The following is a 13,657-nucleotide window of genomic DNA, read 5'->3' on the forward strand; positions in this document are numbered from 1 at the left end:
TCCTCTGCTGGGGTAAGGTCAGCCTTTGGTGACCCACCACCCGTGCCTTGTCTGTGGGTATTCTTTTTCACTGCTAAAACAGTACAGACAATGTGTGAGCAGGCACCTTCTGGGTACAATATATGCTTGTGCTTTGTTAAATATTAGTCAGGGACCATACCATGATTTTGACCTGCTGCCATGTCCGTTTTGGCCCGTTCATGTTTAATCTACACACACACACGCACACACACACACACACTTAATGGAGTCACACTGCAAAAAATTACTTGGTATTTTTGTCTTGTTTTCAGTAAAAATATCAAAAATTTTATCATAGCTTTATACAGTGTGATGGAGTTACTTTACACAATTTCACTCATATCTGCAGTGCATTTCAATAAAAAAAATTAACCGTTTCATAATTACAGTACAACTGCATTTTTGGAGATGTGAATTAAATAGTGTTTCAGCGGAGCGGTGAGTGTGTAATTGTGCACTACTTACGCATTCAGGCGGTCTGCAATACTTTGCCACGCTTTTTCTCTTTGCTTTATCACTGTGGCGGTGTTGCCTTTCTTCTTAATTATATATTTTACCTCCTCGTATTTCAGTTAATCTGTGATCTGTGGCGGGGTCTATTTGAGTGAGCCGTGAGCGCGCACCTATCCAGAAAATACCAACTTTTCACTTGAGGTTAGTTTAAAAAAAAAGTATTTTCTTTGATATTCAAATACAGGTCTCAGAAAACCAAATAATATTTGACTATATTTTGAATACCTCTCAGAAGACCAAATAATATTTGAAGTTATTTGAAAGCAAAAAAATATTAATTTGATGAAGTTAGCTAGTTTCGCATGTCCATATCAGATGAAAACAAAAGCAGGCCTAATGCTTTTGATAATTAGCTAGCTAGCCTAGATCTAACACAAAGCTAGCTAGCTGCTAGCAACAGCGTCTGTTTAACTGGTAGCTAATGGTACGTGGTTATTTCAACACCAACGGTCGAAGCCTTTCGTATACAACACATTCTAGGTGCTAAATTGTCTAGTAGTTACTAAATGTGATAGAAAGCTATTTGTTGTAACGTTATTTACAGTAGATAGCTAGATACGGAAGTCTTGCACTGCGCAACCGTAGCATTACGCCGTCCCACTACTACTGTATTTGATTGTGCATTGTACACATTTGCAATTCATACACCGCTTATGTATCACCAGAGCGGATCCATAAATAATGATTTTGTGGCTTAATTACCTTTGCCTACACATGATACACCAATTTTAGGTCTAGTAATAAACCGACCAAACCTATTTTGCGCTTTAAGAGTGCAAACAGGTTGCGCGTAAACATGCTTTCAACAATTTCCTGTTAACGCTAGAGGCGCCTCTGTTGTTGATGGCTTCTTACTGCTAGATTGATGTAGCATTTTACTAGAAGCAGTCATCCCTTGCTTGCTAGCCAATATGATAACATTTAATTGGTTGCAAATTACAACGTAATGGCGTCTTTACAATGCTTCTTGTTTTCGTTCGTTAGCCATCTTTCCGTCTGATTCAGCACCCTTGACAGTTAAGTAAGTTGGCTTGTTAGCTAACTTAGCTAGCTATGTTGGCTAACAAGGCTTTTCATATTACAGGTAGCTAGCTAACTGTGTCACATCTTTCTGAACATAACCTGTGCATTGTTGTTAACTTGATTAGGAGGTGTTGGAAAATAGCTAGTTCTGGTCTAGTAACGTTAGTGGACGGACTAACGGCCTGGACCAGAGCTACAACATAAGTTAGCTACAAGCAGGTCAGCGTTAAGTGGCACCTCCGTAATACAGTAATTATTCATTTCAGATGGCAGTTCCCTTCAAAATCCCCAAGAGAAAACAGCCATCAGAAGCTGACAACATGCACATGCAGTCCCCTCTGTCACGTCTCCGGGATACCTCCAGCCCATTCGAGGTATCCCTTATCATTTCCATTTGAAGTGGACATGTGAACTGCATTTTCACACGGTGACTCATTATTTGTGAATTAATGTTGTGCTTATATTTGCTCATGGTGATAAGTGAGATCGGCATAGCTAGATGGTATACACTGGGTGTCCAAAACATTAGGAACACTTGCTCTTTCCATGACAGACTGACCGTGTGAATCCAGTTGAAAGCTATAATACCTTATTGATGTCACTTGTTAAATCCACTTCAGTGTAGATGAAAGAGATGAGACGGGTTAAAGAAGGATTTTTAAGCCTTGAGACAATTATGACATGGATTGTGTGTGTGCCATTCAGAGGGTGAATGGGCAAGACAGAAGATTTAAGTGCCTTTGAATGGGGTATGGTACTAGATGCCAGGCGCACTGGTTTGAGTGTCGAACTGCAACGCTGCTGGGTTTTTCCAGCTCAACAGTTTCCCGTGTGTATCAAGAATGGTCCACCACCCAAAGGACAACACGGGCCAGCATCCCTGTGGAACGCATATGACACCTTGTAGAGTCCATGTCTCAACGAATTGAGGCTGTTCTGAGGGCTAAAGAGGGTGCAACTCAATATTAGGTGTTCCTAATAAAATACTGTATAAAATGAAACCTCCCAAAGTGTTGCCCAAATAACTCTACCTACATGTACATATTACCTCAATTACCTTGACCAACCGGTGCCCCCGCACATTGACTCTGTACCGGTACCCCCTGTATATAGTCTCACTATTGTTATTTTATTGCTGCTCTTTGATTACTTGTTCCTTTTTATTTCTTATTCTTATTCATATTTTTTAAACTGCATTGTTGGTTAGGGGCTTGTAAGTAAGCATTTCACTGTAAGGTCTACTACACCTGTTGTATTCGGCGCATGTGACAAATAAAATTGGATTTGATTTTGAAATGGCACCCTATTTCCTATATAATCAATGCACTACTTTGGACCAAAACCCACAGGGTGGCTAGTGCACAACTGGGACAATGGCAGAGGAGGCTGGTGGGAGGAGCTATAGGAGGATGGGCTCATTTAAATGGCTGGAATGGAATTAATGGAACGGTATCAAACATGAGAACCACATTTGACTCTGTTCTATTAATTCCATTCCAGCCATTGCAAGGAGCGCATCCTCCCATAGTGCCTCCTACCAGCCTCCTCTGGAATAGGGTGCCATTTGCGACCCAACCCAAGACTCTTCTCTAATTTAAACCGATCACTCTCAAGACACTTTAAAAGCTGTAGGTCAATGTACTATGTAGCCTATGAGTTAATAGTTATGCTGAAACAACACTGTGTGTCATTTCAGACAAGCTGGTGCAATGGCTCTTCAAATGGAAAAAGGCCTGAACAGGTTGGCTCTCTGAATGGACACATCCCCAGAGCAGGGAAACAGAGGTATGTATAGACATGATCTGTACATGGCTCTGGTCCATAGCGTTCATGCTGCTGAGATTAATGAACAGCATCAATAAGTGACGTGACACACTGGACCATAGCTTATTTTTTCATTTTTTAAATTTTATTTCATTTTTACTCCATTTTCTCCCCAATTTCGTGGTATCCAATTGTTTAGTAGCTACTATCTTGCCTCATCGCTACAACTCCCGTACGGGCTCGGGAGAGACGAAGGTTGAAAGTCATGCGTCCTCCGATACACAACCCAACCAAGCCGCACTGCTTCTTAACACAGCGCGCATCATACCCGGAAGCCAGCCGCACCAATGTGTCGGAGAAAACACTGTGCACCTGGCAACCTTGGTTAGCGCGCACTGCGCCCGGCCCGCCACAGGAGTCGCTGGTGCCCGATGAGACAAGGATATCCCTACCGGCCAACCCCTCCCTAACCCGGACGATGCTAGGCCAATTGTGCGTCGTCCCACAGACCTCCCGGTCGCAGACGGTTACGACAGAGCCTGGGCGCGAACCCAGAGTCTCTGGTGGCACAGCTGGCGCTGCAGTACAGCGCCCTTAACCACTGCGTCACCCGGGAGGCTGACCAGAGCTTATTTGGACAGTGCTGCTGGATTAAGAATGTCAATTATCTCTCCTAGATGACTTACTTGACTCACCTCTTGACCCCGTTGGGAGTGTAACGTGTCAACAATGACACTCTCTCCACCACTTTTCTACGCTTTCGCCTTGTGCCTGGTTTTTGTTGGTTATTTTGTTGCCAGGATGCAGTGGTCATGGATATCTGCAGTGCTTACTGCTCATCAACCAGTTAAATGTACCTGGTCAAAATGTCTAGTACAGTGTGTATAGCTGGAAATCATGATGACAAAAAAAGTGTAGGTTATATTATACAGATGATATTACCGTTACAGTTGAAGTGGGAAGTTTACATACACCATAGCCAAATACATTTAAACTCAGTTTTTACAATTCCTGACATTTAATCCTAGTAAAAATTCCCTGTTTTAGGTAAGTTAGGATCACCACTTTATTTTAAGAATGTGAAATGTCAGAATAATAGTAGAGAGAATGACTTATATCAGCTTTTATTTCTTTCATCACATTCCCAGTGGGTCAGAAGTTTACATACACTCAATTAGTATTTGGTAGCATTGCCTTTAAATTGTTTAACTTGGGTCAAATGTTTCGGGTAGCCTTCCACAAGCTTCCGACAATAGGTTGGGGGAATTTTGTCTCATTCCTCCTGACAGAGCTTGTGTAACTGAGTCCGGTTTGTAGGCCTCCATGCTCGCACACGCTTTTTCAGTTCTTCCCACAAATTTTCTATGGGATTGAGGTCAGGGCTATGTAATGGCCACTCCAATACCTTGACTTTGTTGTCCTTAAGGCATTTTGCCACAACTTTGAAAGAATGCTTGGGGTCATTGTCCATTTGGAAGACCCATTTGCGACCAAGCTTTAACTTCCTGACTGATGTCTTGAGATGTTGCTTCAATATAGCCACATAATTTTCTGGCCTCATGATGCCACCTATTTTGTGAAGTGCACCAGTCCCTCGTGCAGCAAAGCACCCCCACAAAATTATGCTGCCACCCCCGTGCTTCACGTTTGGGATGGTGTTCTTCAGCTTGCAAGCCTTCCCCTTTTTCCTCCTAACATAATGAATGGTCATTATGGCCAAACGGTTCTATTTTTGTTTCATCAGACCAGAGGACATTTCTCCAAAAAGTACAATCTTTGTCCCTATGTGCAGTTGCAAACCGTAGTCTGGCTTTTTTATGGCGGTTTTGGAGCAGTGGCCTCTTCCTTGCTAAGTGGCCTTTCGGGTTATGTCGATATAGGACTCGTTTTACTGTGGATATAGATCCTTTGCTGTCCTTTGCTGTTGTTCTGGGATTGATTTGCACGTTTCGCACCAAAGTACGCTCATCTCTAGGAGACAGAATGCGTCTCCTTCCTGAGCAGTATGACGGCTGCGTGGTCCCATGGTGCTTATACTTGCGTACTATTGTTTGTACAGATGAACGTGGTAACTTCAGGCGTTTGGCAATTGCTCCCAAGGATGAACCAGACTTGTAGAGGTCTACTCTTTTTTTTCTGAGGTCTTGGCTGATTTCTTTTGTTTTTCCCATGATGTCAAGCAAAGAGGCACTGAGTTTGAAGGTAGGCCTTGAAATACATCCACAAGTACACCTCCAATTGACTCAAATTATGTCAATTCACCTATTAGAAGCTTCTAAAGTCAGGACATAATTTTCTGGAATTTTCCAAGCTGTTTAAAGGCAGTCAACTTAGTGTATGTAAACTTCTGACCCACTGGAATTGTGATTCAGTGAATTATAAATTAAATAATTTGTGTGTAAACAATTGTTGGAAAAATTACTTGTGTCATGCATAAAGTAGATGTTCTTACCGACTTGCCAAAACTATAACGTTTGTTAACGTTTGTTAACAAGAAATGTGTGGAGTGGTTGAAAAATTAGTTTTAATGACTCCAACCTAAGTGTATGTAAACTTCTGACTTCAACTGTATATGGTATTGATGTAGTTCCTGAGATGTTTGATAGACTTTGCTGAGACTTTGGTCATTGTTTGCTTGTTTGCAGCACTCCTAACCGGCTAATTCTGAGGGATGTCTGTGAAGCGCGTCTTGGACCTGGCCAATCAGACAAATGGACCTCCAGCCAGTCAACCGGCTTCCAGAGACCAGCTCAGACCCCAGAACATCATCCACCGTCCAGAATACCTCACATCCAATCAAGCCCTGTGACATCATCATCAACACACAAAGCTGAACAAAGACTCCCAGCAGCCTCTCCTCCCTGCTTCAAAAATGGGTATGTCATCAGGGCGGCATGTAGCATAGCGGTTAAGAGCGTTGGGCCAGTATCCGAAAGGTTGCTGTTTTGAATCCTAGAGCTGACTACGTGAAAAATCTGCCAATGTGCCCTTGAGCAAGGCACTTAACCCTAATTGCTCCTGTAAGTCGATATGGATAAATGTAAAATAAAATTACAATGTAATAGATTGATAACTGAAAAACGGATAACTTTAAGTCTAGGAATTAGAACGTAGTTTATTTTTTAAATGTGAATTGACCTCTGATTCTGCTTGTTCGGTTCACACTTGTTCTGGTATCTGTCACTCTGTCAGAACTAGAAGTGACACCAACCATAGAAATCTATGCTTGGAATCATTTGAACTGATTGTACCGTTGTCCTCCACTAGATGGCGCCCTAAGAGGGCATCAGACACACTGTGTCGGGACAAGAATCAAGAGACTGGGTGTGTGTCGCCACTGCTCAAGACGCGCCGTGCAGAGTTCAGTGGTCAGTGTCACACACACACCACACAGAGAGAGAGAGTTCATTGGGGTGGAATCCTAGCTTACCGTTCAATCTTTCTCACACAGTCCAAAACAATTCCTAGACAATGTGCTCAGCTTAGGGAGGCCTGATGAAGAAAATGTACACTTGTGGATGCTATGCTATTTTTGTGAAAATGTATTATTTGTCTAAAAACATTTGTCTTAAATCTCGGTGCTCAGTCTAGGCTGTAGATCCACAGCAGTTGGAGGGTGCTTATATCTACATTGTCTTAACCAATTAAGGGTCAAACATACTTGTGTAATCAGGAGTTTAACTCGTTAAGTGTTATGTTGCAGTTTCAAATCAAGTTTTATTGGTCACATACACATGGTTAGCAGATGTTAATGCGAGTGTAGCGAAATGCTTGTGCTTCTAGTGCCGACAGTGCAGTAGTATCTAACAAGTAATCTAACAATTTCACAACAACTACCTTACACGCAAGTGTAAAGGAATTAATAAGAATATGTACATATAAATATATGGATGAGCGATGGCCGAACGGCATAGGCAAGATGCAGTAGATGGTATAGAGTACAGTATATACATATGAGATGAGTAATGTAGGGTATGTAAACATTATATAAAGTGGCATTGTTTAAAGTGACTAGTGATACATTTATTACATCCAATTTTTAATTATTAAAGTGGCTGGAGATTTGAGTCAGTATGTTGGCAGCAGCAACTCAATGTTAGTGATGTCTGTTTAACAGTCTGATGGCCTTGAGATAGAAGCTGTTTTTCAGTCTCTCGGTCCCTGCTTTGATGCACCTGTACTGACCTCGCCTTCTGGATGATATCGGGGTGAACAGGCAGTGGCTCGGGTTGTTGTTGTCTTTAATGATCATTTTGGCCTTCCTGTGACATCGGATGGTGTAGGTGTCCTGGTGATGCGTCGTGCAGACCTCACTACCCTCTGGAGAGCTTTACGGTTGTGGGCGGAGCAGTTGCCGTACCAGGCGGTGATGGTCTCGATTATGCATCTGTAGAAGTTTGTGACAAGCCAAATTTATTTGTACGCCGAGGAACTTAAAACTTTCCACCTTCTCCACTACTGTCCTGTTGATGTGGATAGGGGGCTGCTCCCTCTGCTGTTTACTGAAGTCCACGATCATCTCCTTTGTTTTGTTGACGTTGAGTGTGAGGTTATTTTCCTGACACCACACTCCGAGGGCCCTCACCTCCTCCCTGTAGGCCGTCTCGTCGTTGTTGGTAATCAAGCCTACCACTGTAGTGTTTGGCCACCCAGTCATGGGTGAACAGGGAGTACAGGAGAGGGCTGTGAATGCACCCTTGTGGGACTCCAGTGTTGAGGATCAGCGGGGTGGCAATGTTGTTTCCTACCCTCACCACCTGGGGGTGGCCCGTCAGAAAGTCCAGGATGCAGTTACACAGGCCGGGGTCGAGACCCAGGTACTATGCTATGGTACTATGGTACTAAATGCTGAGCTGTATTCAATGAACAGCATTCTTACATAGGTATTCCTCTTGTCCAGATGGGTTAGGGCAGTGGGCAGTGTGATTGCGTCGTCTGTGGACCTGTTTGGGCGGTAAGCAAATTGGAGTGGGTCTAGGGTGTCAGGTAGGGTGGAGGTGATCTGATCCTTCACTAGTCTCTCAAAGCACTTCGTGATGACAGTAGTGAGTGATAGCCGTTTAGCTCAGTTACCTTAGCTTTATTGGGAACAGGAACAATGGTGGCCCTCTTGAAGCATGAGCAGTGGGGTTAACATTTAGCAGGTGTTGCTGTGTCTAACCAAACCTCCCCCTGCGTTTCCCTCTTCTTCTATATTGTGTTGGCAAGCCTGACCATTTTCCTGGTTGGATAAACAAATGCTTAACTTTATGGCCTTGTTAAAAATGCCTGCAGTAAACAATCTCTTGCCTTTAGACTGCTTTTCTTTTAACTCTTTCTCGTTCAGGAGACACAACATTTAGCTGTGTGCTTTAGCCAACTCCTGTGGCTATCGCTGTCATGGCATACATGTAGGCAAGCAGGCTACTGTCTCTTCAACAAGGGTCAAAATGGAACTGTTGTGTTTCGTTGTTTCGGTTCCCGCTGAGGCCACCCATACGAAAACGTTTATCAAAGTCACTTTGGATAAAAGTGTCTGCAAAACGGCATAAATTTTATTATTTCTTTTCTGTTACATCTCCCTCAGGAGAGAGATGCAGCCCAGTGGAGTCGGAGCAGGATTCTGCATCAGAACCATCTCCAGAAAGAGAGGTGGACAGTTCCTCAAAGACGGACGACAGGCTCTCTGTCTCCCCGGGAGACTCAACATGGAGGAGACGTGACTCTGGGATGAATGGATCTCCTCCACAAAACACAGAGGTAGGACTATAGCTGTGTCTCAGGTGGGACCCTCTTCCCTAGATAGTGCACTATAGTTAATAGGATGCCGTTTGGGACACATACAGTTGACTGGCCTCAGGACTCACATAAATATATGTCTAGTGGAAAACAATTGCTTATACTTACTAGTCTGGTACATAGTTATTGGTCGTAACCATACTTGTTAGCTAGCTAGGTTGAGCGTTGGCTAGCTTTTTCAAGCATTGTTAGTGTTGGCTAACGCAGTGTTGCTAGGTCTATTCCTCACAGTGAAATGACAACAGTGAACAGCCAAGTTGCTTAACTTCCACCCTATACAGATAGTCCTGATTCAGCTGAGCTGGTAGCTCCATATCTTGCAACAGGATAACACCCCAGGGTAGCTTGGTCTATAGAATAGTATAGAGTCTATAGTATAGAGTCTTGTAAAGTGTGGCCGTTGAAAACAAACTGTAGCGAACTATATGAGAACTAACTGGTTAGTGTAGGTGCATTTGCAGGCTCATACGTTTTCATTTAGGATTTATTTTTCTAGTTGATTGTAATCATTTCTAGGGGAATTTCTGTTAGGTTAACCCCTGTGACTAATAGTCCTACCTGGTGTGCTTTCAGAAGGAGGGGAAGGGAAGTTCAGGATCACTGCAGAACCAGATCAAGAAGACTAGTGGTTTACCAGGGACGGGCCCCAGGGGAAGTGTCCCTGCCCCAGCAGGCCACCGAAGCCAGAGCCCAGATAGCGACGACCCTCCCGACCGCCCCTTGATGTCAGGGGCCAGAGGTGCATCCACAGGGTCCCCGAGACACCCCCTCTCCGCTGTGGCTTCAGTGACCCAGGCCACACAGGAGAAGCAGTTTTCCTTTAGCAGGCCTCCCCTACGGGCTAACCTCACAGACAGAGAGAGCAGGCCTCCCCTCCGGGCTAACCTCACAGACAGAGAGAGGAGGCCTCCAACCAAGTGTCTCTCCCTCCATCTCAGGCTGAGGAGGCCCAAGCCCACTTCCACAGAACCTAGTAAGTTGACCCACTGTTGAACCCTTCATAGCATATTGATCAGAACATACCACATCAAGCATAGACTGGCGGTATGACGTCACATACTACTCTGTAATATGAGTGTTGTTACGCTGAAGCAACATTATAAACGAAGCAAAAGGCCCTCCTCACCCAGTGGCGTCAGTATAGAATATCATCCGACACCAATGGATGAACAGGTGAGGAAGTGGTTTCAGCTGTATGTCTTAGTGGGGTTCAGGGCCATTACATAACAGACTGGCTAGTATCACGACAACAACAGAAAGAAGGCGTATTAGACAAATTCCCAGAATGGCACTTGATCCAGACAGAAACACTCAGCTACTGTTATGCAATCAGTTGGACTTAGTTTTTACTAATCTAAGTACCAAACAACATAATGGTAATTTATTTGAATGGTAAATCTGCATTGATAAACCGGGTGAATCAAGATGTAGCCTAGGTCTATTCACAATACAGGTGAATGCATAATATTCAACAGGATTGTGTGCATTGAGCTTGTTGTAGCTGATATTATGGGGCTACAGATGATAAGCAATCCTTTCCATTTAGGACTTATTTTATTGGCAACTGTTAGAACATATTATTTTATTGACAACTGTTAGAACATATTATTTTATTGACAACTGTTAGAACATATTATTTTATTGACAACTGTTAGAACATATTATTTTATTGACAACTGTTAGAACATATTATTTTATTGACAACTGTTAGAACATATTATTTTATTGTACTGATCAACATTTGCAGAAGAAGAAGCAATATCTTTTATCAAAGTGTGCGGTGTCTCTTTAAGAAAGTAATGAGGTCATTTGCAAGGCAGGATGTGGCTGTGGAATCTGACTTTGTGGCTATGCAAACCAGACTGGAGGCGAGGGAGACTAAGGGTGCGTTCGTAAATTCACTCTGGCTAGAGCAGATTAAAAACTGATGAATTTACAAATGTGCAACACCTGTTGAATATTACCGGTGTCAGTAAACGTTGGCAAAAAAACACAACTAAATTGTTGTCAGAATCACAGTTAGTCACCAACGCTCTAGATAACATGAAAACAGCCTAATCAGCTCTGCTGGAGCGAGTAAAATGGTCAGAGTGAGGTGTTCTCTCATTTATCTCTGGAAGTAGCTAGCCAGCTACAGAACGCTCGGATCAACCTTTCTCCTCGGCCAGAGCGTCCAGCGTACACTCTGTACGCTCCCGAGATTGAAACACTCTGAATTTACTAACGACCCAGAGCACATTCTGACACACTGTAAGCAATTTTACAGGGAAACTCCCTCTGTTGGCATAGTGCACCACCACCGTGGCGTTAGAATGGATACTCTAGAAGGACCTAAGCTCCACCCCTATAACCAACACTAACCTTAACTTCTATGCAGCTAAGCCACGCCCATAGCCACTGATTGGATCTGTGGTGAGCTGCGTCCTTAGCGAGGACCTGTTCTAGCAGAGACCCATGGGCTTCCTCTCTCTAGTGGAGTCTTGGCCCTTCAAATCCACAGTGATTAGGTAGTAACGAGTACAGGAGCCTTCATAATGATGACGAGCTGGGGAGCCAAGAAGCGGTTGGAAGAGAGAGGAAACTCAAGCTTGGGTTTGTAATTTTCGGTACAGACAATATTTGCCATTAAGATATATTTTTGTCAACATGGGGCTGGGGCATCACCAGGGGAATGATGAGGACACAACATCCGATGAGGATCCTCATCTGGTCTGCATTTGTTCTCTCTTCTCCTAATGGGTCCTAGTTACAGCTTTACAAGCTCTTTGTGGTCAGAGATGTGTAGCCAGAGGCGGGCCTGGGAAACCATCAGCTGTCAGCGGTGCTGAGAGATTAATGCCTGGCTCCACCGCAGAGGGGTGGCTCACTTTTTTTGAGGTGTGTGTGTGTTTGAATATGTGTCTGTGTGTGTGTTTGAAGATGTGTGTGTGTCTTCACGTGCACTCAAAGTGCTGACAAGGAAAAGACCATAGCAGACTTGGTTATTCTCAGTCCCCTTTGTCCCTCTGTGTTAATGTACCATGCATGGTGGAGGAGAGAGAGGAGGGAGGGAGGGAGGCAGGCGGGCGGGCGGGCGGGCGGAGAGGAATATGTAGGTCCCATGTGGATCAGTTGGTAGAGCATGGCACTGCAACACCAGGGTTATGGGGAGGAGGGGGGGGGGACAAGTAGTCACCCAGATTATAGCCAAAGCTCTCTATAAAGCCCATTAGTCCTGTGTCTGTCTACTGGCACTTGACCCACACTGACCCAATCCCCTTCCCCCCTCCACTTCCCCCTCTGACTCTGGGTCCTTCCGCTGCTACCAGGAGCTTCTAGTCCCCCTTTAAATGAACCCATTGGCTTTGTGTGAGCAGCTAACAGCCATCTCCAGCTAGGTCAGTGATCCTATGTCAGGACCTGTACAATGTAGGCTAATCTGTATTTATGTCAAAGGTATTGGTGAACAACAGGATGTAGGCTAATATTGCGTACTTCATCATAATCAATGTGATATATTAAAAGAGGAGGTGCAGTTAAAAACGTGATTATTCTTTTTTTTAAATGATGCTATTTTCACACTATCACTGAAATTATGATAATTATGATAATGCCCTTTTTGTGTAAGAGATGTTAGAAAACAATGCTTTGAATTTCAGCTTGTTCAGGTGGGATGGAACTTTTGGCCCACAGCATGACATCACAATGTGATCTGATTATAATAGACCAATGACTGTTCATCTGGGAAAGGGGATGTGCTCTAGACCCTCCTATCAGCCAATCAGGGATGTCTATGTAAATATCTTCACATTTGTTTCCTAACGCCCACATGATCAGAGAGTGTTTCAAGGGCAAAAGGAGGCTCAGGGAAATGCACTCAGTTCCTGATGTTTGGTATACTCAGTGTAAATGATAAACAAATATATGTTGGAGTTATTTTCATTAAATAAACAGACAGTGATTTATTAGACATACAGTGATTTACAAATAAAATGACAAAGACTGCTTGGGGGCTTTAAAAATCGTGATAATGGCCGATTGCAATGCTCATCCTCCCTACAGTGTGTTAGCTAATCATTCATCAAAGTAATCATCTTGAGTACAAATAGATACCACTCCAATCCTCTTAAGTCCTTCACTGACTGTTAGTGTGCCAGCAGCTGACACTCATTAACACACTGACTTGAAAGTGACAGTCTCAGTCGGTGGTAGAGCACGGAAGGCACTTCTGCTCTCAACTTCAATGACAGTCAGTGTGCCAGCAGCTCCTTCGTGAAGCCACCCCATTGACGCACTAACTAACGGTGTCAGTGTCACTTCAAGGTGCCAGTCCCAGTAGGTGGCACCATAGATATACAACAGTTATGGGTGGTACAGCAGGACAAGGTGCTCCAGTTCTGGCTAGATCAGCGCTGAGCGTCACACTCCAGATGACTCCCTGGCAAGCCTATTACCCTGGGCCCACCAACCCCAGCCTTGGCATGGACCGGCCTCAGTGTGTGTAGGCACCTTACTATATACAGTACAATCCCCTCACCTACAGACTGGTGTGTCTCTCTGTCTCTCTCTCCTCTCTCTT

General features: G+C 43.9%; 1 protein-coding gene across 3 annotated transcripts in view; it reads left to right on the forward strand.

Annotated features, from left to right (window-relative positions):
- The first annotated feature begins 1,350 nt into the window (after positions 1-1,350).
- LOC139373001 (sentrin-specific protease 7-like) overlaps positions 1,351-13,657 on the forward strand; it is a 29,321-nt gene continuing 17,014 nt past the window's right edge. Inside the window, exons 1-7 of one of the 3 annotated variants that reach the window (XM_071112922.1) lie at positions 1,351-1,555; positions 1,824-1,931; positions 3,254-3,342; positions 5,967-6,197; positions 6,589-6,689; positions 8,888-9,060; positions 9,673-10,072. In XM_071112922.1, the coding sequence (XP_070969023.1) occupies positions 1,824-1,931; positions 3,254-3,342; positions 5,967-6,197; positions 6,589-6,689; positions 8,888-9,060; positions 9,673-10,072 (1,102 nt within the window). In that variant the 5' untranslated portion in view covers positions 1,351-1,555. The remainder of the gene's footprint in view (positions 1,556-1,823; positions 1,932-3,253; positions 3,343-5,966; positions 6,198-6,588; positions 6,690-8,887; positions 9,061-9,672; positions 10,073-13,657) is intronic. The other 2 variants (XM_071112925.1, XM_071112923.1) reach the window with 2 other exon arrangements.

Source organism: Oncorhynchus clarkii, chromosome 18 (assembly GCF_045791955.1).
Source record: "Oncorhynchus clarkii lewisi isolate Uvic-CL-2024 chromosome 18, UVic_Ocla_1.0, whole genome shotgun sequence".
NCBI classification, from domain to species: Eukaryota; Metazoa; Chordata; class Actinopteri; order Salmoniformes; family Salmonidae; genus Oncorhynchus; species Oncorhynchus clarkii.